A 27,311-nucleotide genomic window follows, 5' to 3' on the forward strand; every position below is an offset into this window, starting at 1 on the left:
CACACACACACGCACACAAAATGTTTTTGAGTTTATTAAATACCTGCAGCGATCCCCCCACAGAGGGACGTTTGTGCGTATTTTGTGCATATAGTATACGCACAAGGCATTTATTTAAATCTCCTGTCTCGCCGACAGGATCAGTCTGCATCTAATGGTAATTAATGTTCTATGTTTTTCTACACATCCAAAAGGTCACCTGTTACACACACACACAGCCCAGCTTCAGTGAAATAGTTTGTATTAAAGCAGCCGTTGTCCTAATAAAGAACTGTCTAAAACATGTTATTCCTGAAGCTAAAAGTTTAACTCTGTTTCCCCTGAAGATTTTCCTCTCGCCTGTTTATAACTATGGTATAACTAAGGTTTTTATTCGTCTTGCAGCACCCCCGCCTCTAGGTGGATGGCAACCAATAGACTCATTTGTACAGTTGCAATAATTATTATTTTTTGTGTTGTGTGCGAGCCAGTCCAGCAAAAATACAGAACCACTTACTGTGGACATTTCACTCCAACTCTACTGGTAGGCTTTATTGCTTTTTGAATTATGTGGAGCAGTGCAAGCTTTCCAGGTGATTTCTTTATTGTGTGTTGTAGTGATGCATAACTGTTTTCTTTAACGATTTACTTTAAATATTGGAGAGGCTGTAATATCACCGCAATATTGTGGGGCATTTAAGTAGCAAAACTAAAAACTGTATCTATCTATCTATCTATCTATCTATCTATCTATCTATCTATCTATCTATCTATCTATCTATCTATCTATCTATCTATCTATCTATCTATCTATCTATCTATCTATCTATCTATCTATCTATCTATCTATCTATCTATCTATCTATCTATCTATCTATCTATATGCAGTAAGGGCAGATAATGTAAACATCTACAGGCTAATTTGTTTTAGTTTCAGTCAAACTTTGGATGCTATTATTACGATTGAATGATTTCTTCTTTCATCCAGCCGCTTGGCGCCATGCTCTCTTTTTCTGCAGTTTGTTATTGTGCACATGCTTACTTGTAAAAAGATGATGAGACACCTGGTTATGTATACATGGCAGAGAAATCAGTGTTCTACAGGGAGTAACATCTGCCTGTAGAAACCAGGTTTCTCTAATCCTATACTCCGATTACAGAAAGCAGGTTTATTGTTCACACAGTTAAGAAATCAGCTTTCTGGAGAAAACTGAAGGTAGCCCCAAATGCATGTAAACACACTGCAGGATACAAGTCAATGATTTCTGTCAGAACTCACAACAATCAACACAACATGCATCTAAACAATCACTACAATAACATGATATTTTGGTCTAATTTATTATTTTATATATTGAATATGTGTTACTAGTAGCTTGTGGAAGTGCACTACAACATAGTTGAGCTGATTTATTTTTTATCTAATATGTTTTATATATATTATTTGTTTAAATATATTTTTATATATTTATTATTTTTATTTGTCTCTTTTTTAAACATTTATTTATTTATTTTTTTCAGTTGAATTATATTTAAAGTTCAAGGAAATCCACTGATAAAAAGACATTTCAATACATGTAATATGTTTCCAAAGTCATTGAGTAACCCTGTTAAATAATCATCATCTCAATATTGACTAAAATAATCATGATTATGATATGTTTAGCACAACCAAAAAACAAAAACAACACCAATATCTATTATTTTGATTCACAATATTCTGTAGGAAATACAGAAGTGTTGGCACTCCGCCTTCCAACCCTTTGCTCTCTTTAGAAGTAATCAAATTGTTTGGCAACTGCCCAATCAGTGCAATTTGGCCACATCCAATATGCTAGCACTTGTCCTGGTTTTTATTTGTGTCTTGTCAAGAAACACGACAAGCCATTCTTTTTGGAATTACATGAGGTGGAGGCCGTATACATGCACTGTAGGTTCGGGAAATTGGAGCAAACAAGATGATGTCACACAGCCTTTTACGAATCTCCGTCATATATAAATTGATGCATATTTTCTCCTCCTCATTCTGCCGCTACAGCACACACTTACATTCCAGTGATTTATGAGTTTTCTGTCCCCAAAAGGGAGGCGAGTCAAAGATATATGTCGCCACAACATTAGTAATAATTAGCTCACATACACGCAGACAACAGAGTTACGCTTTGCATAACTTATTTAATTAAAACTAACATTAAATGTAATAAAGGCTTCATAAAATTTCCAGTGCACAGTCCCCAGAGAGAAAAACAGGCTTGGTGCAAAATAGTGGAAGATAAGCAAACATCATAGCACACTGACACAACATATTTAATGGACACTTCCAAAATATAGGTATCGCCAATTTCTGTTATTGTTTAACACTAAATCTGCATCCCTGTACAGAAGCCTGTTCACAAGGTGTCTGCTTGGAATAGAAGTAATAATTTTCTTTTCTGAAAGCAGATCTGATTATTTATGGCATAGTGACAAAGCTCATGATGAAGACAGTACATCTGACACTACTATCTGAGACAGTATTTTGACACTTTGACAGTCAAACAAATACTATAGAAGCTTGCTACTGCATGTGAAGTTGTTGTTTTTTTAAGAACAAGGTTCCCACATTTGTAAGGTTATGGTGTTTTCTTACCTTACAATATAAAATCAGAGGTCAAAAATGTGGGATTCTCTTGGAGCAGAGGGCTTTTTTCTGGTATGTTGAAGCACTTTGATGTCTGCTTCCCAGAATGCACTTATTTATTCAACAAAATAAGCTGCCAAAGGAGGAGCCCAGAGGTATAAGCATCAGCTAACAGATGTTTGCATGTAAAATGAGCTTCAATTTTGTTTCAGTCCCCCAGAATGCTATTAATCAATTTGGAAATTTGGACAGGGCAACGGCTCTCGGAAATAGGCATAATTAAGTCAATTTTTCTTTCACCTGGAATAGAAGTCAAACACTGGCAAGCTGCCCTCCTTTGCCTTATTGCATACGCCTCTGGTCCCAGACGATGTGCACTTTGCTCACTTCATTTGGCTACGGTGAAAAGAAAATCTGAAGTTAGAAAGAGTTATTGCTGCTTTGTTCAGTGTCTAGCCCGTTTCACCTTCTTCAAAGGCTTGCTACACCAGCAGAATTAATTAAAGCCCACACAACACCTGTTATTTTGCAAATGAATCAACTGTCAAATTTGCTTGGCTCAAGATTGAAAACTTTTCATAGAACAGTGATCCTTGGTTCCATGTTGCAACTGCAAATCAGCTAAAACTAACTCATGAGGCATTATGAGTATCATATGATTGATAGCAGGACTTGATTGTTGCTAATTATAAGCAAACAGTAATTTATTTTATACCTAAATTATTCAATCATGCTGTCAGTGGGCCAACAAGGCATATAGCATACTGTTTTTCTGTTTGGTTTTTGAGAGCTTTGTTAATATTTACCTACTGTAAGTGACAATTACTGTGAAACAGCCGTGAGGAAGTCGTGTGTTGTGTTGTTGTTTTTTTCATGCTTTTGGTGTACATATGTCTTTGTGTGTATCCTATCCGTTATATCTATCCTTTTCAACTAAATTTGCTAGCACTTTCTCTTTACCATAAAATGTATCACAAACACAATCATACTCGCCTGTGTCCCAGCACATACATATGTTAGAATGAAAAGCAGATGCACATACACACACACCCACACACACACATGCTGTATACTTGTATGCACACAGCCTTCACTGTCACACTCTTAATATGTCAGATCAACCCTCGGTACACTAAGCTAATGAGGAGCGTTCCATTGTCTCCTGTTGTGTGCTGTGTTATCACCCAGTCTCGTTCATGGAGTGTCAGCTCCCTGGCTCAGGTCTAGCTTTCGGTGGAACCACAGAGAAAATCAGATTAACCTAAGCCTTTTAACTGCGGTTGGGTTTGATCCCATTTGAGAGTTGGCAACGCAACCTATTTTGTTTGTGTTTAGAGGCAGAACGCATGTGATGGGACGGGGAAGGGTTGGCTGAGAAGTGAATAAAAAAATGGGTAACACGGGCTAAGCAGCTTTTGCTCAGGGACACAGTTCAAGCCAGGGCCATGACACAAAGTGTTAAATAGCTTCTCACCTTTTATTCACATCACCTTCTGGGGGTCTTTTGCAGGTTGATCTTCAAAGATGGAAACAGAAATCATAAGTGACTTATAGTATATATATTTCTAGCATGCTATCATATAGAAGACTGGTACACAACCATGGCAAAAGGAAATGCATTCTTATTGTACATTTCTCAATACACCAGTTACAGGTAGTATTGCATGGCAAATATTTTCTTTTTTTTAATAGATGCCAGAAATTTGAAACAAAGCCAAATTATTGCAAAAGGTTTTTATGCATGCCTGAGGTGAAAAGGTTGGCACTTAGCAACCGACTTCTCACACACACAATTGTTTTTTTTAAATGTCTTCTGTAATTGCAGCATTGTCATTTTGGTGCCATTTACCCCTCCATGCTACATTTCACATTTCAAACGGGAAAAAAAAAAGGAATAAAATATCAACCACCACAAGTGGCATGACATGTGTAAACAGAGGAGACACATTCATTCATTAAAATACTGTTATATTGGTTAGCAGCTTGAAATATCAATAATAACGTTAAGGAAATGTGATGTTCTTGTCATAAATTTCAGGCTGAGCAAAAAGCCAGTGTAGTGATCAGAACAACCTAAGACAATTTATAAATGTTGACCAGATTTAATTTCAACATATTAGAAGATCATTTTCAGTAGAACGTATTCTCTTGTTGGTCAAGGGTTCAAGAAGTGACTTATTGTTTTATTAATTCAAGTGTTAGATTCACAGTAAACACACAAATGCGTAATTTTTATCCCTTGATCTTTTTGGACATTTTTGGAAAGTCATGATAGACTACACTTCTTCTTAATCTCAATACATTTCTGCTAAGTCCATGACTACAACATGATTCAAAAGTATAACACAACCTCTGATTCAATCAGTTATTACCATAGAATGCTAAAGTAGAGCCTGTGCACCAAGACTCTATTTAGCAACAATGTTTTGTTCAGCAGAGTTTCTTCAGGACAGGTCAGATTTGGTCATGTCTCCAGAATGTACCTTGTTCAACTGGAAGCAAGTTCTTCTTCTCATTAGCAATGAATGCATTAAGCAAGACAGGGAGGGATATCCAAATGTTTTTGCCTTGGGCTTCAAAATATCTCAACCTGCCCCTGTGTGCACTACGCACACACACAAACTCTCAGTGACATAGTGTATTCCTTAGATCCTAACATCATCCCTCACAATTGCATGTCTTACCACAACCCTAAACTTCACATACTTAAAAAAAATAATTATTTGAAATGTGTACTGAGCAAAATATACTTACTTTTAGACATTTTCTGCTATGGTGTCCTCACTTTCAAAGTCTAAAACCTAAATGTGTGATTATTCACAATATACATTTTTGTGAGGTAGGAAATGGGGGACTATAATGACATGTAACAGCACACCTATTCACCATGAGTAAAGCACAGTGTGTAGAGCTTTCATAATTAATTGTTAATAAATCATACATTCAACAAAATAATTTATCACTTAAAGCATTTCGGTAACAGCCATATTTGCAGTCATTTCAGTCAATGTAAGAAGAAAAAATAACAATTTAACCATATACTGCTGTTTCAGTGATTGTATGTTACTCTTGATAAAAGTGTAATGTAAATCCATAACGTGCAAATATAAAATTCTACTATTGTGAGTAGATGTTCAAAAACAAGCAAGCAGTTTGGTACCATGCTGATCACTATACTCCAAAGTAACACATAATCAAATACTTCAATGGTCCTTGGAGGCTTTAAGATGTAAGACAGTTTATCTGTGACCATTGAACAAGGTTGCTGTATCGGATTAGACAGAAATAATGCAAATCTGATCTTATTGTAATTGCAGCTCACAAGCTTTAAATCCCCTCTAGATTTCCACCATTATGGATCCATGTCTTGATTTTCCCATTATCCCATCTGCTGCACCTCACTGAATGACACGTGAACACAATCTTTGCCTCTTAAGCCCATTCCTTGCCCACCTCGTGGTATTTATCTGACTGAATGCAGAGGGACAGATATCATATAGTGCCATGTGTGCAGAAAAAAGGCTAGGTGGAAAGCCAAATACTATACTAAGTATGGCCTGGGGTAACAGAGGCCTGTCATCTCTGCTATGCCGTGTCACAGCTGGCTGAATGGGTCACTGCGACAGATCACCTCAGTTTGGCCACAGCGCTGCCAACCTCCATCCCCTGAGAGAGTCAGTTTGAAATAGCTAAATGTTAGACTGTCTGAAACACAAACTCACGTCACATCACGTACACGTGAGCACACCACTTACTCACCTCATGAGCGTATAGCATGGATACACACACAGGCACACATTAAACAAATACAACAGAAGAAAGTGAAAGAAAGAGCAAACCAAAACAGATAAGGAAAAAATCGAGACAGGCTCACAGTTTGCCAGACAGTATTTCATGAGGTGTGTAGGAGACTGAGTGATTCATACTCATCAAATGCCTCCTCCTTTTGTCTTCCAAGCTTCCTATCAGACAAACCAGCAGACTTCATAGACTTAAATATTCACTGATTCCAGCAATATCTTTTTGGCTGGACTGCAACAGCAGAACCAGCCCTCGAAAATGCAAATGACTGACTGACTGACTGAGTGAGTCACTGAGTGATGAGGGTACACCATTGGTTGGATAAAGGCCACCAATGCTGAATAAGGGTTTTTTAGGTGACCAAAATGTTACAATGAACTTTTATGAAGTGAAAATACGCTGAAACAGCGATGGCTACAGCTATGCTTAAATTCTATGAATCTGTTACACCATGGTTACGTTACCTACCCAACTTTGTCACTGTGTTAACGACTTGACTGGGATGGTACCCACCTGTCACTCAAAACAGCCACATCCTTAATTATTCATACATTTAAGCTTAAATAAAGTCAAAAGGGTGAGTTATGTAAAAATTTGGACTCCATACAGTAGTCAAGCAATGGGAAGTTAGCTTTCGGGACCAAAACCATTTTGGCCTCAAGTGGCCATTTGAGAAACTGCAGTTGTAGGCACTTAAAACAAAATAAACATTTTACTATGCTTTGTCAGCCCTGGAAGTAAATCCGTAAGATAGTAAGTTATTTTGCATATGCCCCAGGCAAGGAACTCTTGTGAATAGGGGCCAATAGCATTCTGACTCCATTATCCCGTCATTCCTTCGTCATCAGACAGAACATGATCCAAACAACTGATCTGTGCAGCTTTTTGGTCATTTACTGCTGGCTCTAATGTCTCTGTAGCATTTTGATATATAATATAATTCCTTTTGGAAGAAAAATATTGGTCTCACAGATGAAATCTAACAATTCTAGCCCCAACATTAGTTTATCTAAATGTGAAGTGAAGCTTGAGTCCCTGTTTTGTAAGTGAAGATGCACAGTTAAAATATGCGTTCAGTGCATTTCTTAGACCTCAGGGATACACACAATGCAAGTAACACTGATGTAAAATAAAACATTGTTTATAAGAAAGGTCCACTGTGCCCTCTTAATCAAGGGTCACTTAAGCACTCTTTACCACCAAAAAACTCATATTACATATGTATATTTTATGACCTGGTAAATAAATCTGGTATATATAACTTGTCTATTCCATGTGGACCACCTACAATATATGCTAGTGATTGGAATAAAAAAACAATGTGTTAATGGGAGTGTTACAAGATTAGATATTAGTGTTGATGACATACCAATAAGATAATCATGGTACTATAAAAATGTGTACTAGGAGAACATTTAGCTTTTAATCTTATTTTACCATTTTTCTTCTGACATTGTGACCTGCTCATGAAAACAGCATGCTGGCTTCCCAAAACTGAATCAAGTCCAGAGCAGTGTGTTGTGAAATTTTAATGCGCCGGTGGACACCATGAGGATGCTTTTTACCACTAGAAATAATGGATCTGGTTTGAAAACACACCTCTGACGCTTCTAGTGCATTCCAGATTTCAGAGATGAACCTCTCTCAGCTCATTTAAAGTAGTTGTGTGTTTATTTATTTATTTATTCATTATACCTCCCAGCTGTCATCGTGAAATGGTTGATTTCTGCTGTGAATGAGAAAACCGCCTCCCTCTCACAACCTTGAACTTTCTGACACCTCTGGTGCAGATGGGCTGCACTTTTGGGAAAGTCTCCCCTTCTAGCTTTCCAGAGATGCAGGAGATTTAGGGGGGTCAGGAAAGGGGACTGCTAGATAGAAATCTAATTAGGTGATTGTGCTTGAGGGAGCTTCGCTAGCTGCTCGATAAACTCCCACACGCTTTCTCTCTTCCTCTCTCATTTCCCTCTCTTGCTTCACTCTCTATCTCGCTCAGCAGTTTGCGCTCACCCTGAAATGCCGCCTGAGAGTCCCCCTGCTGAGGGCACAGTCACAGAACACAGATCAGGGCTCACTTACTACATTGCACTGCTGTTCATATCTCTTCAAAGAAATGAGTAGATTCATCCCTCAGCTGCTAATAAAGCTGTTGCTTACAGTGTCATGTCTTTGCTTGTTATTCTTTTACCTTCAGACTGAAATAAACCTGGACAGGTTTCAATGAGAAATGAAAAGATAAGATCAGGCCTGTTTTGGAAAAAAAATGTATTTTTCATAGATGATTGTGGATTGACTGGATATGTGGGGGTCTCTGTCTCATAGCTTTGGTTTGTGTGTCAGAATGCACACACACGTTCAGAAGCTTGGATGCAATTCAGAATAGTCATAGTTGAGTCCTATGAAGAATTAATGCATTTTCTTAAAGGGATTTGTTGTTACTCCCATAGCAATGTATATAGCCTTTATCTTCCTTTCTCTTCTCCTTTCTAACAGCAGTGAAAGTATCTCTCATAATCCAATAATTCATATAATTATCTAATTTAGTCAAATATAGGGTTTCATACGTGTATAGAGGCATACAAAAATATAACTTATGACTTACAACTAAAGATTGCATGATAAACACGTGAGTCATATGTAGATTTGTAGATTGTACAACTCTGTCACCTATATTTTGTCCATTTTCAACTATTGTGCATTGGACAGTGCTTATACCAAAGAAAGACAAGTGTCATGTTTATTTAACATTAGTCGGTAGCCCTTCTTCAAAAGTTTTTTTTTTTGCTTTTTTTGGCAGTAGTCAAGGAACTGAAGGCTAGGATGTGCCAATCCTGGAAATGAATAGAGCAATAAAAAAACAACAACTGCATATTCTGATGCGTCAGTGTGTGTGTGTGTGTGTGTGTGTGTGTGTGTGTGTGTGTGTGTGTGTGTGTGTGTGTGTGTGTGTGTGTCAAGACACTGCCGCAGTGTGGTCTTGCATGCAAATAAAAGGTGTTTGGATGCTCATCATACATGCCTGTGTGTGTTGCTCTTAACCCTTAGTCAAGAGGTTTCATTATGTCTAATTTCCAATATAATGTACCTTAATCATATTTTAATTTCCAGGCATGGACATTGTAGAATATATATTTTGAAAACATTAGTGATTAACATTTTGCAGGTACATTTGACAAAAACATGTTTGCTAGAGAAATGTGATCTAGGAAGCATTACAGTTCACATAATTGATGTTTCTACTGTAAAATGATGTAAGAGAGTTGCAGTTTATCATATCATCTTTTACTAAATCAATTAAAATTTGCAAGAATTTGCAAGTACTTTCAAAAGCAATAAAAGCCATTACAGTTTATACAACTAAAGCAATGTGAACCAAGGGTAAGATTTGCTCTTGTTATCATTTTCTCAATTTTGATTTTCTCTTTCAAACATCATTGTAGAAGATATAGGCCATAATTCCTGGTGCATTTCTGTGTGTTTCTCGAGCGCAGATTTTGCAGTGCGCCAAGGAAGAAGTGTATGATTTACCCTGAAATTATGCCTTAGCATTTTGTAATTACAAAGTAAGCCATATTATCCCAAACAGCCTCCCTGAGTTGTGGGTATGACTAAGCCTGTTCTGTGGTTACGATGCAACGTCAATGCTGAGAAGCTGTTTATTGTGAAGGTTTTGTGGCCCGGAAGTCTGCTCGGCAGTGGCTTAGTCACAGTAATGCATAGCCAGCGCTCAGGCTTGTAATTCAGACTTGTGTGCAGCTCTGTGAATGAATGAGTCTGTCTTGCAAAGGCAGGCAACACAAGCTTAAATATCACACAATAACACAGATGTCTTAAAGTTCGAGAGAGATGTAGAGTATATCGACAGTATTATTGTTTAAAATAATCAATTTGCAGGCAAATGATGAATGAGGGACACACTTTTCTGGAGAGGACAAGAATGAAAGTGAGATACAAGGAATCACAGGAAAAGGGAATCAGTGATGGATAGACAGAGCGGGCAGAAGAGGCAGAGAGCTGGAGGAGAAAAGATAGACAGAGGAAGGGTTCAGTCCAGTAAACAAAGCCATGTTTAACATTTTAAAAGTGTCCTGCCTCTTAAAGATGTGACTGCTACAGTAACAGCCGAGTAATGGTTTGATATATTTCCCTCGATCTTATCTGAGACCGCGAGCTTGTGTGAGACCCGACAAAGGCATTACAGCCATCGAACATCCTGCTTTAATCATTCGGAGAAATGCTTCACTTAATAGTTGTTCTGGGGGCTGTTTGTCATGTGTGTCTCTGCTGATTTCTAACAATGCCTCTGAACAGTTCACCTTTGCCTATGTGTGTGTGTGTATGAGGCAAAGGTGGGGGAACTTACTGCAAGATCAAATTTGTCTTCTGTAACAAGAGGGAAAATAATACGTATTGGGACATTGAGGCTCATGCAAGAAGCCATATACGAACAAATTCCGTCTTATTTCTGTTCGTATCTATGATTTGTTCTCATTTTGTTCGTACCCATAGGGATTGACCAGTATTTTCTTATTTTTGCTTTTCTCTTAAAAGAGAAGATTGGTCAAGGGCACTCGTACCAAGATAGGAAAAAAATCTTGTTTTCACAGTTCACAAATTGTTTGTCCAACACAAGGAAATATAAGTTTTAAATTTTAGGCACATAAAAAACACATGACTACCATATCATCAAAGTTAGATTATGTTTCAGAGTAATTATAATATTTGGATTATTCAATTGGTGAGCTAAAGAAATAGGACTATAATAAGTTTAAGTTTATTTAACAGTACGTCAATTTCATTACTGCTAAACTTCATCTTGTTGCTGCCTTTATTTGTTGCATCTCTGATTGCTGGAGATGTGCCAGAGAATTTGCGCACAGCACCTGCCCTTATATAGTGTTTTGGCGGGCATTACATATGCTAATAAGAAACATTGGACCATGCACTTCCAATTTTTTATGTAGTGGGATTCATCATTCAGCACACCTGGGTAAGAGCAGGTGTGCTCAGAAAATTGCGTGGCTCAGAAAATTTGGTGCATGTGGTATTAACTTTTATAAGTAGAAATTTGAGAGAATGTTGCTGCATGAGGCCCATTGTGTAGTATTAACTTCAATATGGCACCCTTTTTAAATGTGTGACTCTTTCAGCACTGATGTATTTTGATTTCTTCTCATGCAACTCATTGCAGAGTAATCTCCCGAGTTAAGATTGAAATGATTTAAAAATGAAAACTGAGCATAAGTTCCAACCACGCTCACCCTTTCTCTTTTGACTTGGATGAGTGAGAACAGTGTGTGATATGTACAGTGGGAGTAGCGCTCTGAACACCAACGCGGATGAGCAGGCATCAAAATGGCTGAACAGAAACTAAAGAAACGGAGTCGTTGTTTGTGATAAAAGAGACTGATTATCATACTTCCTGAGGCATTGCATAACAGATTCTGCTGTTAACTGTTAAATATGTATAATTGTGACAAGTGAAAGTTATATGTTAAGCTGTATCGAGTTATATCTTATATCATATACCAAAAGTCATTACATTGTAAATATTTATTATTATTATTATAATTTTTGATGGTCTTATATGGCTGAAAAAAATCACACCATCTATGTGAAAATGTGAATTGTTTTAGTGTTTATTTCGCGTGTCTTTTGTGTGTCACAGTTTCCAAATAAGTGTCTCGACTTACTTTTTTTCATAAATGAGGAGCCTCAACCAAAGAGCAAAGTAAAGTTTCTTCCTTTGTAACATGAAAGCTTCATATCAACAAAGCCAACAAATACTCACAAAAGTTCAGATGCTGTTCAGTGCCACAGCACTATAGTTAAGCAGCATCAGATCTTGCAGTTGGGGTTGTAGAAAAGTCAAGTAAACCACAAAAAAATCCAAAAATGTATTTTCAAAAGAATAGACACATTATAAAACTAAAATCTCTGGCAAACACACATTATTGTATTACCACATATTTTGGGAAAATGTCTTGTATCATTTAAGTTTTACAACAGAATGTAACAAAAACCTTTACTTTTGCCCATTTCTGTTTGCTTTATACAATGTGTGTGCTTTATTTGAGTGAGGTTGGATTTAAGGTGTCATCTGGGAAAAGCTGATTTTTCTTTTGTTTTTAAGTGGGAGTATGCAGTAGGAAATCAAAGTAATATGCAGACTTGTATGTTGTGCACGGGCAGAGGAAACAGGGCAGACGGATGTGATGTGAAACTCTCATTTATCAGCTTGTGGTTTGATGCAGACTGCAGAGTAATAGGATGAGAGGAGGATGAATTGTCACTGAGAGGCCCGTGTTAAGGTGAAAGGATCTCCAGGGGCTGTTTGATGTCTGTTCAACTCACAGTGAATCCTATCTCACCTTATTGTGTCCACACAGAGTTCTCAAAATTGGATCACAGTTGAGTTTTATCTCTGAATGTGAATCGCTATTATTGCAATAGATAGGACTACACACCTGCCTAGTTTTTGTATCTCTCTTTCTGTTTCTTTGCACATTTGCATTGTGACGTTGCTTCTTCTTTAGGCAAATTGAACTAATCTGTCTGTTTCTGTTCCCAAGACCTTTTAGTGAATTGTTTCATTATAGTTTTGCTTTTCCAACATTAAGTCAACTTTCTGGATAAATCTTTTTTTTTTTTTTTATCTCTTTGTGACTGTAGCTCCTTTGAACTGCACTTTCATAGGAAGATTCTGAGTCTGTTGCATCCAAGTACACTCGCTCCACCTCGCTCCCTTCCTCATGAAAGAGGCATATGAAATGTGAAGTGTAAAGTGCTTTCCATATTCATTTTCTTGTTCCTATTGAGTGGATCTGAGTAGAAAATCTAACCTCTGTTTCTCCTCTTTCTTGTCCTTTTAATTCCCTATCTGCTTTGGTTGCTTCTCTTTCCTCAGCTAATTCACACCATCAGTGTGGTGGATAGAGACGAGCCACAATCCGGACATCACTTCTACTTCACCCTGGCCCCCGACGCCTCCAGCAATCGACACTTTACCCTGTGGGATGTCAAAGGTTAGGGGCAAATGTCGTACATTGGGTTAATGGGTGAAGAAGCATGTTTCAGTAGCTGTATGGATGGCATTATCAGCATAATTTGATTTTTATGGTATAACGGTACAAGCAGGAGTCTGTAAAACCATATTATATATGTGTTTTGAGTTCTACATTATGATACAGCTCATGATGATAGATGCATTTAGGGTGATGCCACACTCCCCAGAGCGATTGACAATGTGACAGTTGTGTGAAATGCTTGAGGGTGTTCTGCAAATGTAGACCTTAAGGTAATATTCAGTTGGTTTAAAATGATGTGGCTAGCAGGTGCCAGATGGTAGACAATACGTAGACTATACTGCCAAACAATTTTAACAATCACAGTCTTTTTCAAAGTGAAATTCTAGACACTGTCTTTTTCTGTGACTTTGCATTATAAGGCAGATTTTATTTCTTTATTATTTTTGGATAAACACCACCTGTTCTGGTTCTCCAAGCAGATTAATACTCCAACATTCTGTATTTACAAAAGACATTTTTCGCAAATTGTTTTTAGTTTACGAACCACAAGTCTATACTGAACATTGTCCCCACAGTAATGACACATTTTTATGAATCCCATCATCCTTGAAACATCTGTAGGCTTGCCTGTTTGAACACTGTTTAAAACCACATCTTTTCTTGACTCCTATTCAGTGGAATGTCAACAGCTTACATAATTTCCTGAAGTGTCATCATGAAAATTGCCTATTGTTAAAACACAACATTTCTATGTATCTGCAAAATGTTTGGATTAAAATCACTGTGTTCCCTAGTGATGACTTTGCTTTGTCAGAAAGATGAGCTTTTTCATGCTTGTCTGTGCTTTTGCAAACGCACTGGCAGATCCCTCGTTTAGAGATGTGTACCTAAGTAAATGTGACATCTGGCTAAATCAAGATTGATCTGACACCAGGAAAATGTCAGGGGAGCAGCCCTAGCTCGGGAAATGTCACCATGTGAAGGCAGTGAGGTCTGCTACAGTCCCTGCACATGCATATAACATGGTTATTGTATAATGTGCATACACATACTGTATATACACACACGTGCAGGAATAAGTATGAATAAGTGTATCCCTCTGGCTTCACACACACACACACACACACACACACACACACACACACACACACACACACACACACACACACACACACACACACACACACACACACACACACACACACATACAGAAGACTGTCTGAATCTGCTTTTCTATGTTTCATTTTCTGACATCTACCTATGTGTGTGTATGTGAGTGGATGAATGATATGGTGTGGATGTAAGTGATTAAATGAATGATAAATAATCACAATCACACATCATGTTCAGATGTAAATGCCATACTTCCTGCCCTATTTCTGCAAAACACACATATACACACAAACATACACATACACACACATACACATTATAGACCCTGTATATATTTAGGTGAAAGACAAACAAAACCACACACCGACTTTTTATCCTCCCACCCCTGTTTTTTTCCCATTCTAGTGTCTCTTTTCATGGACACATTTGTCAACCTGTCATTTTCAATCTGTCACTTCTTCTTTTCCCCATCATGGCCTCACATTGCATTCTGTCTCCAAGCCTTGACACACAATGATGAAAAGTTGTATTATTTCCCCCATGTTGATGTTCTGTACAATAAAATCTCATCTTTGCTGAATAAACTTTGCCGTTACATGCAAAACTGCCATGACATTGCCTGGAAAATGTCCCACATCATGCTTAGAATGTAATTTTTTTATTTATTTATTTTTTAGTTTTTGTCAGTCAGTCCCAAAAAATGTCAAAAACCTTCACATGTGCCACCACAGAACTCATCTACTGTATAAAGCATGAATATAGCAGGAGTGTTTCAACAACCAGGTTGTTGTAAGACATCCACAGAAAATTCCTATTAAGTTGTTTTTCCCTCAAGTTCTTTATGCTGTTATATATTTTATATACACATATATATATATATATATATATATATATATATATATATATATATATATATATATATATATATATATATATATATTTTATTTTTTTTTAATTATATTTGCTTTCTTCTTTCATAGCTCTGTGCTTATAAATGATTATATGATATGCCACAAGTCCAAGTCAGCTCTCACAAGAAAAATAATATTATTGGCCATTTACTCAAATACATGTTTTCATTTACCTGGTAAGAAACTCCTGTCTTTCCTGGCCTTCAGGCCACTGTTGGAATGCTGCAGTTTTCTATCAGCAGTCAACATTACTTTCCCTTAACCATGTCAACAAACTTTCACTATCCTTTTCACAGTATTTATTTTTAGCCAAGCTAGCGACGTGACTCTAGAGATTTCAATGTCAGATATTAACTTGCATTTGTGTTTATCTTGTCTGACGGCGTTTTTTTCATAAAATAATGATTTTTATCAGCAGCTCAGTATCTTGATAATGACAGCCAAGTCACAATAAATGTTCATACTTGTTTTGCTATCTTACAACAGAAACAGAAAATTAACATTTGTCTCCATTATAAGTCTCTTTATTTACTACTCTCAGATAAAGGTGGATGTAGGAGGTTTGTTTGATCAAATCTACATATGGCCTTGGTTTTAAGTTTATTGGTTTTGATTCAAAGCTACACAAGATGATTCACTCTATATCCATAAGTAACCATATGTCTTGGAGAGAATGCCGTTATAGTAGACAGCTGAAGAGAATGTTGTGGAAAAGTCAAAAGGACAAACACAGGGGGTTAACATTCCCGTACACAAACAGTAATATGAAGATTGTTCTACATGTGCCAGAGAAGCACTAGGGCGGCATGAATAGCATTGATATATGTTCTGGGAGATGGATTGCTTGGTATCCACTATGCTAAGTCTACCACATGAAGCTGCTCTGACTCTATTTGTCAAAGCTTCCTCCTGTATTCTGTCTAACATTTGTCTATGTCTCCAGGAGAAGGCTCATATGTGAAGTTTAATTTCAAACAGTGGCTCTCTCACTCATTTTTTCTCCTGTTTTTGTTTGCTTTATAAAAAAAAGACATGATGAATGTTGAAAATGCAAAAGCAGTTAACTTTCCTTGCAAAATAATTCAACCCCAAGTTACACTTGAGAATACTGGCACTCTTCCCTGAAAGTCCTTGAATTGTGCATTATGGCTAATGATTTATTCTAACTATATTTAACAGAAATGGCAATGTTTTTGTTTGTCTTTTTCATTATCACTGGAGCACTTGACTATTGCTTGAAAAAGTTACTTTTGTTGTATTTTTAAATTTTGAATTAAATGGCAAACATCTTACATTGCAACCTTCTCTCTCTGATCCCCAACCCACGACACACTCACACTGCCCACCTAGACACCACTGCTGGCATCCGGACCCAGCGGTCAGGCTTTAACCGTCATGAACAGAATGTGTACTTCTTACCAATCCTGGTAGTTGACAGCGGGCCTCCCTCCCTCAGCTCCACAGGGACTTTGACCATTCATGTTTGCGGCTGCGACACAGGTGAGAGCTACTGTAGGAGCTGCACCATTAACTAATATTATCATCACTGTCACCTTCTGCATCAGCCGTAATGTACATGTTATTGTTTTGGTCAGCAAAGAGTTCTTATCAGCTTATGTGTGTAAAAATATAATAAAATATATGTATATTTATATATGTATAAAATAACCCAAGGCCACAAATCTGTACACAAACAGTACGCAACAGAGATTTCAGCTGGATGAAAATATGAAATATGCCAGATAAAAAAACACTTTCTCTTGATAAAACAATGCTTGATCATAGTCCACTGAGCTGATTCATAAGTGGTGCTGAATCTGTATAATAAATGCAAATTTTTCTTTTGAAACACAGAGGGAGCCATCCAGTCCTGCAATGCCACAGCCTATGTAATGAGCGCTGCTCTCAGCCCCGGAGCACTTATAGCACTACTGGTCTGCATGCTCATCCTCATAGGTAAGCAGATGGATGCACTCATGTAAGTATGTATGGATGGGCCAAATGGATGGACAGATGATGGATGGATAAGCACAATTCATTAGTATTGCTTTTCTGGGGTCATTGCCAAGTTCAACTACTCCAGCAGGACCAACAGAAGCAGTGCATTTAATAGCGGGATGTACCAGTTAAAAGGCAAGACTGAGGGCCGCACCTTAAGACATGACTTCACGTCTTCTGCACATAAAATCATGCAACCAAGCATGTGTCTTTTAATGGATTGACCACTTTTAGAAGTTATCTATATTTCAAGATTAAAATTGCACATGCAGTGGCAGAAAAAGTCGAGTGACATAGAAACAAGATCAATTTTTCATTTTTCTTTCATGAGTGACTTTCTTGTTTGACATTTTGTTGCTACTTTTATGGAGGAGAAAGCTTTTGTTTAAACAGGAGCACAGATGATGCCTGGGTTTATGAATGATATCAAGCCACTTTGATCCTCAGAACACAGACGGAGATGGAATGAATGGGAGTGAAGTGAAGGGGGGGTTAGAGAGAACAAACAGGCAAAAGAGCTGCCTCAGCACTTGTATCCCTCCAGAGCAGCAGGCTTTAAATAGACAAGGCTTTCCAGACATTCTCTGACTTTTATGCAGACACGTACACATGCATGCACACGCTCACCCTCTCAGAGACCGAAGAGGTTTGGTATTGTCATATCTAAAAATTTTATGAGTTAGCTCCCCATCCCAACCCCCCCAACTCGGATGTCTTAGCTTCCCACTCCTCTGTGACAGAAAGAAACGACAATGTTGTCTCTGTGTTTTGTCTTCCCCACTCTCGCCTCTACACGTTTATCATCATGCAGGCAGTGAATGATGGATGATGTGACACTGAGCATCTTTAACTGTGACTACCATTGCTATCTATTTCTTTTAAGAGCTTTTCTAATGAGAGTTGTTAAAACTCTGTCTCCATTAAAGGCGGAATGAGTAAAAAACAATGTACAGACTCATACAAAAATTGTCCCTCTCAATCATCACTAATGACCCAGTAGAAGTGTATACAGCATCTGTATCTGCAGTGCCCCTGCATTTTTCCAATATTTTCTTATTTGGCTGTATTCAGGATGTTTCTTTGCATAAACTGTTGGGCAATGGCCAATAACAGCATGCAGGGTGTAAGGATGGTACTTTATTAAAACGTAGCAATATGGCACTGCACTGAGGAGGAGGAGGGGCCAAATTTGAATGTTGTGTTTACAAACTGCAAACAACAAATCCTACTCATTCTGCCTTTAACCAAACCATCTACTGGAATCAGCTTCAAAAGCAGAGCATCATTTATTCATTGTGGTTTTAAAAGCCTCAACAAATATGTTATGTACAAATCTGAGACAACCTCCACTGGCTATTAAAAAAAACTGTGTTTGCAGTGTACCGTGGTTTTGGTTTTCTGGGCTAGATGACATCACCTCAAAAGCCTGAGCTGAAAATGATTCTCTGGCCTTTAAAACTTGTGGAAAGCAAGACCCTCTGATGAAAAAGAGTTGCATGACACAAACTCACATAGTCAGAATTGTGCTCATTGCAGCCTGGTGATTTAGATTTAGAGAAAAATATACATAACATTTGTATCATGCCAACATGCTTTAATTATTTTGGTATTATTTTATTTTTCATGCCATTTTGATTCCACTAATTGGATGATGTCGAGCTGATTCCAGTGGTGTCAGTGACTAATCACTGTTAAGTTCATGCCACTTTGAGTTACTGATTGGTAGAAAATGGACTGAAGGTGTCTCATCAAATCACTGAAGGACAGGCTAAGTAGCATCGTCTGGCTTCTGCCAGTCCTCATGTGGACAGTAAAATCTAAGGGCTTCAGGGGCTGAGATCAGACGATGAGCAGTGTTTTCACAACTATCATGTGGTGTGAATAACAGTCTTGTTATCATTGTCTTTAATGTTCCCCCTTCACACACACACACACACACAAACACACACACACACATTTCAAAACACGTTTCTACATGCTAAGCACTCTTCCGTGTGCTTAGATAAATCACTCTTCTACTCTAAACTGCAAAGCAGTCAGTTTTTTCTATGCAACATTATGGCGTGCACCTTGTCCACACACACACACACACACACACACACACACACACACACACACCCACACACACACACACACACACACACACACACACACACACACACACATACATCATCTACATAACCAGCCAGCCAACACTCACTGTCTCCAGAGGCTGGACCACCTCTATTACATCAATTGTTGGATGATGAGAAAAATGAAAACAAATTTCTGCCTAATTACTTTACAAACAAACAGTCCCTCCATCAGTTCATTTATAGGCCTGATGTGATGAATCCATTCCACTGTGTCGCAGCATCTGCATGCATCCATTCCAATTACCTCCCATCTGCTTGTGATGAACTCTTGGGTGGGGGCAACCAGCGCAGCCCAAGGGTAAATTAACTGTCTTGTCAGGAACGCTTATTGCAACATCTGTACACACGGGGCCAGCTTTGTATGTACATAAGGCAGCTATACACAGGTACATATGGTTCTTACAAAGGTAAACTCTGTACTTGGTGTTGTATTAACATTGCCTGAGGCATGCTAATCTTCAAGTTAAATAGGTTTTCAATAGCTTACAGTTCAAGGATCTGTGTAGCTAATAGGCAGTGGCACTCACATATTATCAGTGAGGAAGGGTTAGTCAGAAGTGAGGTTATCTGATCGTCTTTGCTCCAAACTGAACTGCCACATTCTGTCACATACTGCCTCTTCAGTACTATGTACAGAATAAGTAGCTGATCTGCATGTATGAAGTTCATAAAATCAAGTTTTCCACCTCCTATTACTGTCCTCATTAGTGTGAATTTAGAGTAATTGCCTTAGCGCTTGTTTAGTATGCATGACAGTGTGCGCAGCAATTTACCACAAACCATGACTGTTTCCTCAACCCCCGTGGCAATTAATTCGCCCCATTCAAGGAGGAGAAGAATAAACACAATGGTTACAGACACCGCTTTCCCAATGGAGCCCAGCGAACAATATAAGAGGGGAACGACTGTACATTATCAGTCAGAGGTACTGCATAAAATCCCCATTTCAAGATCAGTAAGGCTCTTTAGGATGGCATAGCTCTTTAAGCAAGGAACACATGGGGCGTTTTCACTCCACTCCAGTTATTTTTAGGCCATTTACACCAAATGAATACAATTACCAGGAGCAGCAACAAGTCATAAATACAGTTTATATGCTTGAAACTCATACAGTCTTTTTTGAGGGGTGCTTAGCTCAAGAGAAAGAAAAGAATTGGGGAGGGAGATGAAATAAAAGGTTAAACACAGGGTTTTACAGTCACAACCTGACTTCCAAGGTCACTTTCAAAGAGTACATTTGTCCATGGGCTTTTTTCATGAATACTAATAAAGTGCCTTAACGTGTGAATTTCCTGTACACAGCACAAAAAGTTCCTGACATCGATCTAATTTGACAGGGAAAGGATCTGGACATATCTCATTTTCACAATGTATGGATGCGTGTACTGGTGGGTTCCCAGCATCAAACAACCTGAACCGTGCCAGGCAGCACAGGCTCCATTGTAATTGATAGTCTTTTTATCTCGGTGGGCTTGTAGGCATTTGTTTTAAGCAACAGGCTATCCATTTCAGAAGATGCATGGTGCCTACTGGTTAATGATCTATTTAAATGTCCCTTCACTGGCATCCCTTCACAGCAGTTCCTCACTGTCCCAACTAAAAGGAGGAAAAAGGGATTATTTTCACGGTTACACAGTGACATTGTTCATAGCCGATTGGCCACAGAAAATACACTCAAATACACTGGCAGTCAAAGCTGAAAAATTTGGGACAGATAATTTCATTAATCCATCTTTTCAACTGAGGTCTACTTTAATTTATATGATATTGTAAAGTGGGAGAGAAGGAATAAATCTGGCAAGAATACAATTTAATGTTAACAGTTGGCCATTGTAAAATAGGGGGGAAATATCCACTGCTAGCTACTATAAATTCAAGCAATACAAAAGAATATCAACACTGGTTCAGTATTTAAGTGAAGAAGCCCTACGTGCCACTAAACGGTCTAGTATAAATGTGTATAATCATTCCTTTAACTAAAGGTAACACCAACCCTGTTGTATTGATGTAATTTATTTCCTTCTTTTTTATTAAATAAATTAATTCCTGCATGATTTTAAAGATATTACCATGATAATATTAGTCATCTGTAGCTTAGTTACATACTTGCATTTGAGAGCATTTATCAAGTACTGTATATCAATCACTGTCCACATTCTTTGCTTATTAATTTGTTGATCAAAATGAGTCTTGATTGCTGTTTATCCATAGGACTATTGTAAATGGAGTTGGTCATTAACTTCTGCATACTCTCCAGTGTGCATAATTCATTCATAACTGGCTGTAATAGGTTTTTATCATCACTCAACTGAAAATGTCATTTGATGCTGCTACAAGTCGGAAAATCTGGTGGAGGCTTCAGAGGGATGGGTGCAGCCCTGAGGAGGGATGATGAAGTCAGGGGGTGGGTGTCTGAGCTAAGTGAAACTTCTCTAATCACAAATGTAGGCAGTGATTAAAAAAACTAAGCTGAAATTAAAGCCTGCATACGGCCTTTATTTTCCTCTCGTCTAATTAGTCTATACTTGTGATCCGTCTCTATTGTTTTCCCTTTTTTAATCCAGATATTAATTTTCCAAGGCATTTCTTTCTTTTTGTAGGTGGTTGCCTTTGGTTTTAAGTTGTGATGGATCTGCAAGATCTCAGTTTCTTTGGACTTGGATGAGTATTGATATACAGATTGGTCTCCATTAAGCCTTTTGAATCATATTTCTGGGCAGGGCAATCAGGATTGTGGAAAAATCAATGCTCATGCATTTGGAATGTAAAACTTGATAATATATTATCTTCCCCTGCTGTGTCTTTGCCCTGAGAAATGAAAGTTAGAATAGGAGTACTTATAAACTTTCCCGAGGAAAGTAATTGAAAATCCAACATGCATAGTGCGTATTTGATGCACAGCACCTTAGTACTTGCAGTAATAGTGTACACATTTAGCGCAATTATTTTCTTTGTGTGATTGTTTTTTTAGTATTTATTGCCCTAAATCTTGGTTTGGTATGTCATTCTTTTCAGCAAGATGAAGAGGCATTCCATTTTTGTATGCAAGCTCTTTAACTCAGCTTGACAACTCTTAATCCACGTCTACTGTGTAACATGAGAGCGAAAGCCATGGATTTCAAAACACTTGCTGTAATGACAGCTTATAAAATCCTTTAAATAGGAACCTGTCTTTCTCCAGGCTTTTATCTCATTCTACTGCTCATGCTGATCTGACAAATTCATATTATAACCTGCATGTTGTGTTGTGCTAAAATATGCGGGTGCAACATGTCCCAACACTTAAGAATAACACATTCTTCTTTGTAAAGTGTTCCATTAACCTGTACATATCTGACAACTGTGTGAAATTATAATATTTCTGTTTGTGTCTTTCTCTGTCTTGTTCTGTCTCCCTCTCCATCAGTCCTTGTTTTGCTGATCCTGACCCTCAAACGCCACAGGAAGGGCCAGAGGATGACAGAGGACGAGGAGGACATGAGGGATAACGTCATCAAGTACAATGACGAGGGTGGAGGGGAGCAGGACACTCAGGCTTATGACATGAGTGCCTTGAGGAACCTCTATGACTTCCCCGAGGCCAAGAGCTGTGACTCTGGGCCGGACATCCGCTCAATCCCGCAATGGATACAAGCTAATCGGGTTGGTGGTGGAGGAGAGGGAGCTGGAGCTGGAGCAGCAGGGGCAGCAGACTTCTCCCTATTCAAAGGCTACATCCGAAAGAAGGTGGAACAGGCTGATGCTGATCTCTCGGTGCCACCGTATGATTCGTTCCAGACGTATGCCTTTGAGGGCACAAGTTCACCAGCGTTATCACTCAGCTCCATCCACACGCTGTCCACCACCTCCGAACAGGATTTCTCCTACCTCAGCGACTGGGGACCACGTTTCAGGCAACTGGCGGGCTACTATGCTCCAGGAAATCCTGAGGAGGAAGGGTCCTAGCACAGCATCTCCTCTGCAGAGAGACGTTCAAACTCCCCTCTGTCCTCTTCTTCCTCCATCTTCTCTTCCTCCTCTTCTCACCCTCTGGCACTCTATTGAGATCATCAGAGCCAGCACTGTGTATTCCTTAAAGACAGAGCAACACCTCTCTATCTCTTTGGAAGAAAAATCCCAGAGTCAAACTTTGAACTCGTTTTTTTTTTTTTTTTGTTACTCACTTGTGTTTGTTTTTGTTGAATTTTCAGACTTTAGTATGAAAGCTCTGGCAATGATGAAAGAGGAAAGAAATAGAGATGTCACATCCCCCCCAAAAAATACTATTAAGATATGTGTAAAGGGAGGATTTTCTTTTGCAATTCATAACTGAGAATCTTTATTTTAAGCTATGTTACTGTTTACAGAGTTCAGAATATCAGCATTACATAGGTAGAGTTTAATCATGCCAAGGCAACCTGTGTGGAAAACCAGTATTTATTTAAGGAGGAAATATTTATGTATTTATTTGTTTTTATGTATTTATTTATTTATATATTTGCACCGTTATCACTATGGTAACTACAACAGTGGACTCTGCTGAAGTGCTAAACAAGTGAGAGGAGGAGTACATCATAAATGAAATGTCATGGAAGAAAGAAAGAAGGACTGCAGTGGCAATGGACTCTACATAATACTGGCACAGAGGCGACGTCTGGGTCATATAAAAATTACATTCTGGAAAATATTTGTATTTATTTTCTATGACCACTTTTGTAAAATAACCAACTTAAGATGAATAGATGAAAAGCAGAAATACATAGAAAGAGGAAACAGATGGAGTGAAAGAACTGGAGAAGAAAAGAGCTGCCAGTTCAGTCTGAACAGTTGAGACTGACATACTTTTCCTGTATTTTAGTGATTTATAAAGGAGGTTTTTGAAGGTCACAAACCGAGGACAATTGTGTGTCAACAATTTTTTTTCTTATCCTCTCCACAGCCAATTGTAAGGCAATAAGGCACAAACCGCAACAGTGATTTAAGACTAAACAAAATGACTGTTTCATGAAATTGGCTGGTAGCCAACTTTGTCCTACCAGGAGCCAATTTTTATTCCAGATTTATGTGTGAATGTGTCCAATATGTTCAATTCATTTTATATCCTGAGAATTTTGTTTTGATTTTGATATATTGTTTCCTTTGGGTCAGGGGGGAGGGGAGGGGGGGACTAGTGACAAAAACATGGTTGTGTCTGATAAAGTGGGAGCGGTTTAAGGGTAACACATGATGAATGGACTGGTCCCATCCACCTGATACCCACAACCTATTCAATGTTGACCTTAACTTGCAAATGTATGGAAAATTTAAAAAAATATTAAAACAAATAAATATTTAATTTTTTTGCTAAAAACCCTCATCTTGCTGTCTGTAATAAACTACATTACTAAGTGAATTACTCTGTAAATGAGATTGATACACAGTGATAAAGAAAATAGAGCATCCGTATTATTAATTATTGTTTGCCACTTGTTTGCTGAAGATGTCCCCTGAATTATGAATAGTTGTGGAGTTGCTTGTGTTTACACCAGGGGTAGATTCATAGAATAGTCTTAGATGGAAACAAACAGACCATATGACAGGCCAGAGCCAAACAACTCTGTTCTCTGCTCTCGGCGTGACTCCTTCCTGGCTGGCTTCTGCCAAACTACTGTAATTGTCGTAGTCACCAAAGGATGCTGAGGCATATAAAGTTGCTTTCATCTTTATGATCTGCTGCTAAAGTGGCCAGTGAGACAGTGGCTGGGATTCACCATCAATTTTTTTCATTACTGGGTTTCAAAGAAAATATCAGCTTTTTCAGTCAGTAGTAAGCTTCCTGTATCCACTCATTGTTTGCTGAGAGAAAAAAAAAACATTCCACTGATATTTACTGTCTTACAGACTTTTATCGATATGTTATTGAAAAAATACAGTTACAGTCCAGCTGTCAAATGTCTTTTTACATCTATACAAGTGTAGGACTGATGCTACAATTACCAAATTTCAGTTTTGAATGGGTATCTTCATTTTATCTAACTCAACAAGGACACAGATATACAATTTTCAGAAATGCTTAAATAAATTAAGTAGGCTTAGAATTCAAACTTTACATTGCTGTCTGCATCAATCTATTATACTGTATTGCTCTACACTGCTTCAGTATGCATTTATTTGTGTATCTTTGCCATGGAGTGATTTGGCCATCCATTATTAATCTTAGCCTTTAGCCTAACAACATTTGCAAACTGATAAGTAAATGTCATGGCCTGGGTGAATAATGTAGGTCAGTATGAGCTCCACGGTAACACTCATGCAGGGAAGGATGAATACAGTATGTGTGTACCTTTTAATGAAACTCTGTACAAGACAATGTCATCCGAATGGCCACAGGTCATGTGACTAATGCTGTGAGTGCTGAGGTTAAAGAGTAAGAGCATATTCAGGGAAAGAGAGGTCCACTGGTCACTTTGGTCCTATTTTCTCTCCAAATGAGCCTTTCATTCATCTTGAATCATTGTCAAAGAAAAAGTCATTTGTCAGTGATGGCTTCTACATGAAAACATATATTTTGTTACCATAATTCAGAACATTTCCCACTAACTCCAAGGGCAACGTCATTAGTTATGCATAGAGATGTGTGGTGACTGACAGTTCTCTGGGGTTATGGCAATGTGCACATTAACTATAACAGAATGTTATTACATAAGGATAACTCCCTTCAGATGGATCAGTTTCAAGGGGGTCCCAAACATGCACTCACAAAAGAGACAGAAAACAGAACAGTACAAGACACAATAATATGTAACACAACAATGACAAAACACAATATGCAACCAAAAAACAACTTCTACAAACTAAATAATAAAAAAAAATGAAAATTAAGAAAAGGGAAAAAAGACAACCTTAGATGAGTCACAATCAAAAAGAAAAAAAGATCAATCTTCGTTAAATTAGGGAACAGTGATAGCATTACCAAAACACAGGCAATTTGTTTTAAGATGAGAAACCTTTTTTTCAATGAGTGAAATGATGACAGAACAGATATTTACAGGTAACTTAGTTCAATCAGTAGGATCAATCAGAAATAATCAGAAATATCCTCTCATCTTCTCTCTGTTCTTGGCTGGGTAATGACAATTGATTAAACAATGGGGGCAAATATGAATGTGCACTGTAGAAAATACCAATCATACATAGCCTAATAGCTGAACAGCATTTGTTATGTAGTTTTTAGATACAGCCAAAACAAAGCTTTCACCTTCACCACCATAACAACAAATCCATTTAGCTAAAATACACTGCACAAACAATTTCAAGTTTACCACAATAAATGCAAATGCAGCACTCTGGCAGACTGAATTAATAAAGTGAGACTATTGTAGTTAGACGGCCATTGACTCTACAAAAACTTAGTTAAGGAGGCGTGAGCCTGTGCTTCATCCCAAAGTGAAACCTCTCCCATGGACAGACAAGAACTTCATTCGAAGCTTGGATAATGAGAATGACTTGTCTGTTGCTCTTGTTCCATTGACAGTACATTACTTGGGCTTGCAATTTTTTATTGATTTATTTTCTAATACAAAACAATTGTACCATTTATTTGTATATTGCTTTTAAAAAGTAAGTACTTAAGTGCTTGAAACTGAATGAAACAATATTGTAAGGTAAAAACATACAACTTAAAAACAAAATGAGACAGGATACGGTGGAAACAAAGGGATAAAAAGCATAAAATAAGAGCATGCATCCATTGTCTAAACCACGTATC

The 27,311-nt window shown here is 37.9% G+C and overlaps 1 protein-coding gene across 1 annotated transcript in view; it reads left to right on the forward strand.

Moving 5' to 3' along the window:
* Nucleotides 1-23,530, forward strand: part of LOC133977392 (cadherin-22) — an 89,405-nt gene extending 65,875 nt beyond the window's left edge. Inside the window, exons 9-12 of the mRNA XM_062415547.1 lie at nucleotides 13,308-13,425; nucleotides 16,803-16,952; nucleotides 17,307-17,408; nucleotides 22,992-23,530. Of these exons, the coding sequence (XP_062271531.1) occupies nucleotides 13,308-13,425; nucleotides 16,803-16,952; nucleotides 17,307-17,408; nucleotides 22,992-23,530 (909 nt within the window). The remainder of the gene's footprint in view (nucleotides 1-13,307; nucleotides 13,426-16,802; nucleotides 16,953-17,306; nucleotides 17,409-22,991) is intronic.
* The last annotated feature ends 3,781 nt before the right edge of the window (nucleotides 23,531-27,311 follow it).

The sequence above is a fragment of the Scomber scombrus genome, chromosome 3 (assembly GCF_963691925.1).
Source record: "Scomber scombrus chromosome 3, fScoSco1.1, whole genome shotgun sequence".
Lineage (NCBI taxonomy): Eukaryota > Metazoa > Chordata > Actinopteri > Scombriformes > Scombridae > Scomber > Scomber scombrus.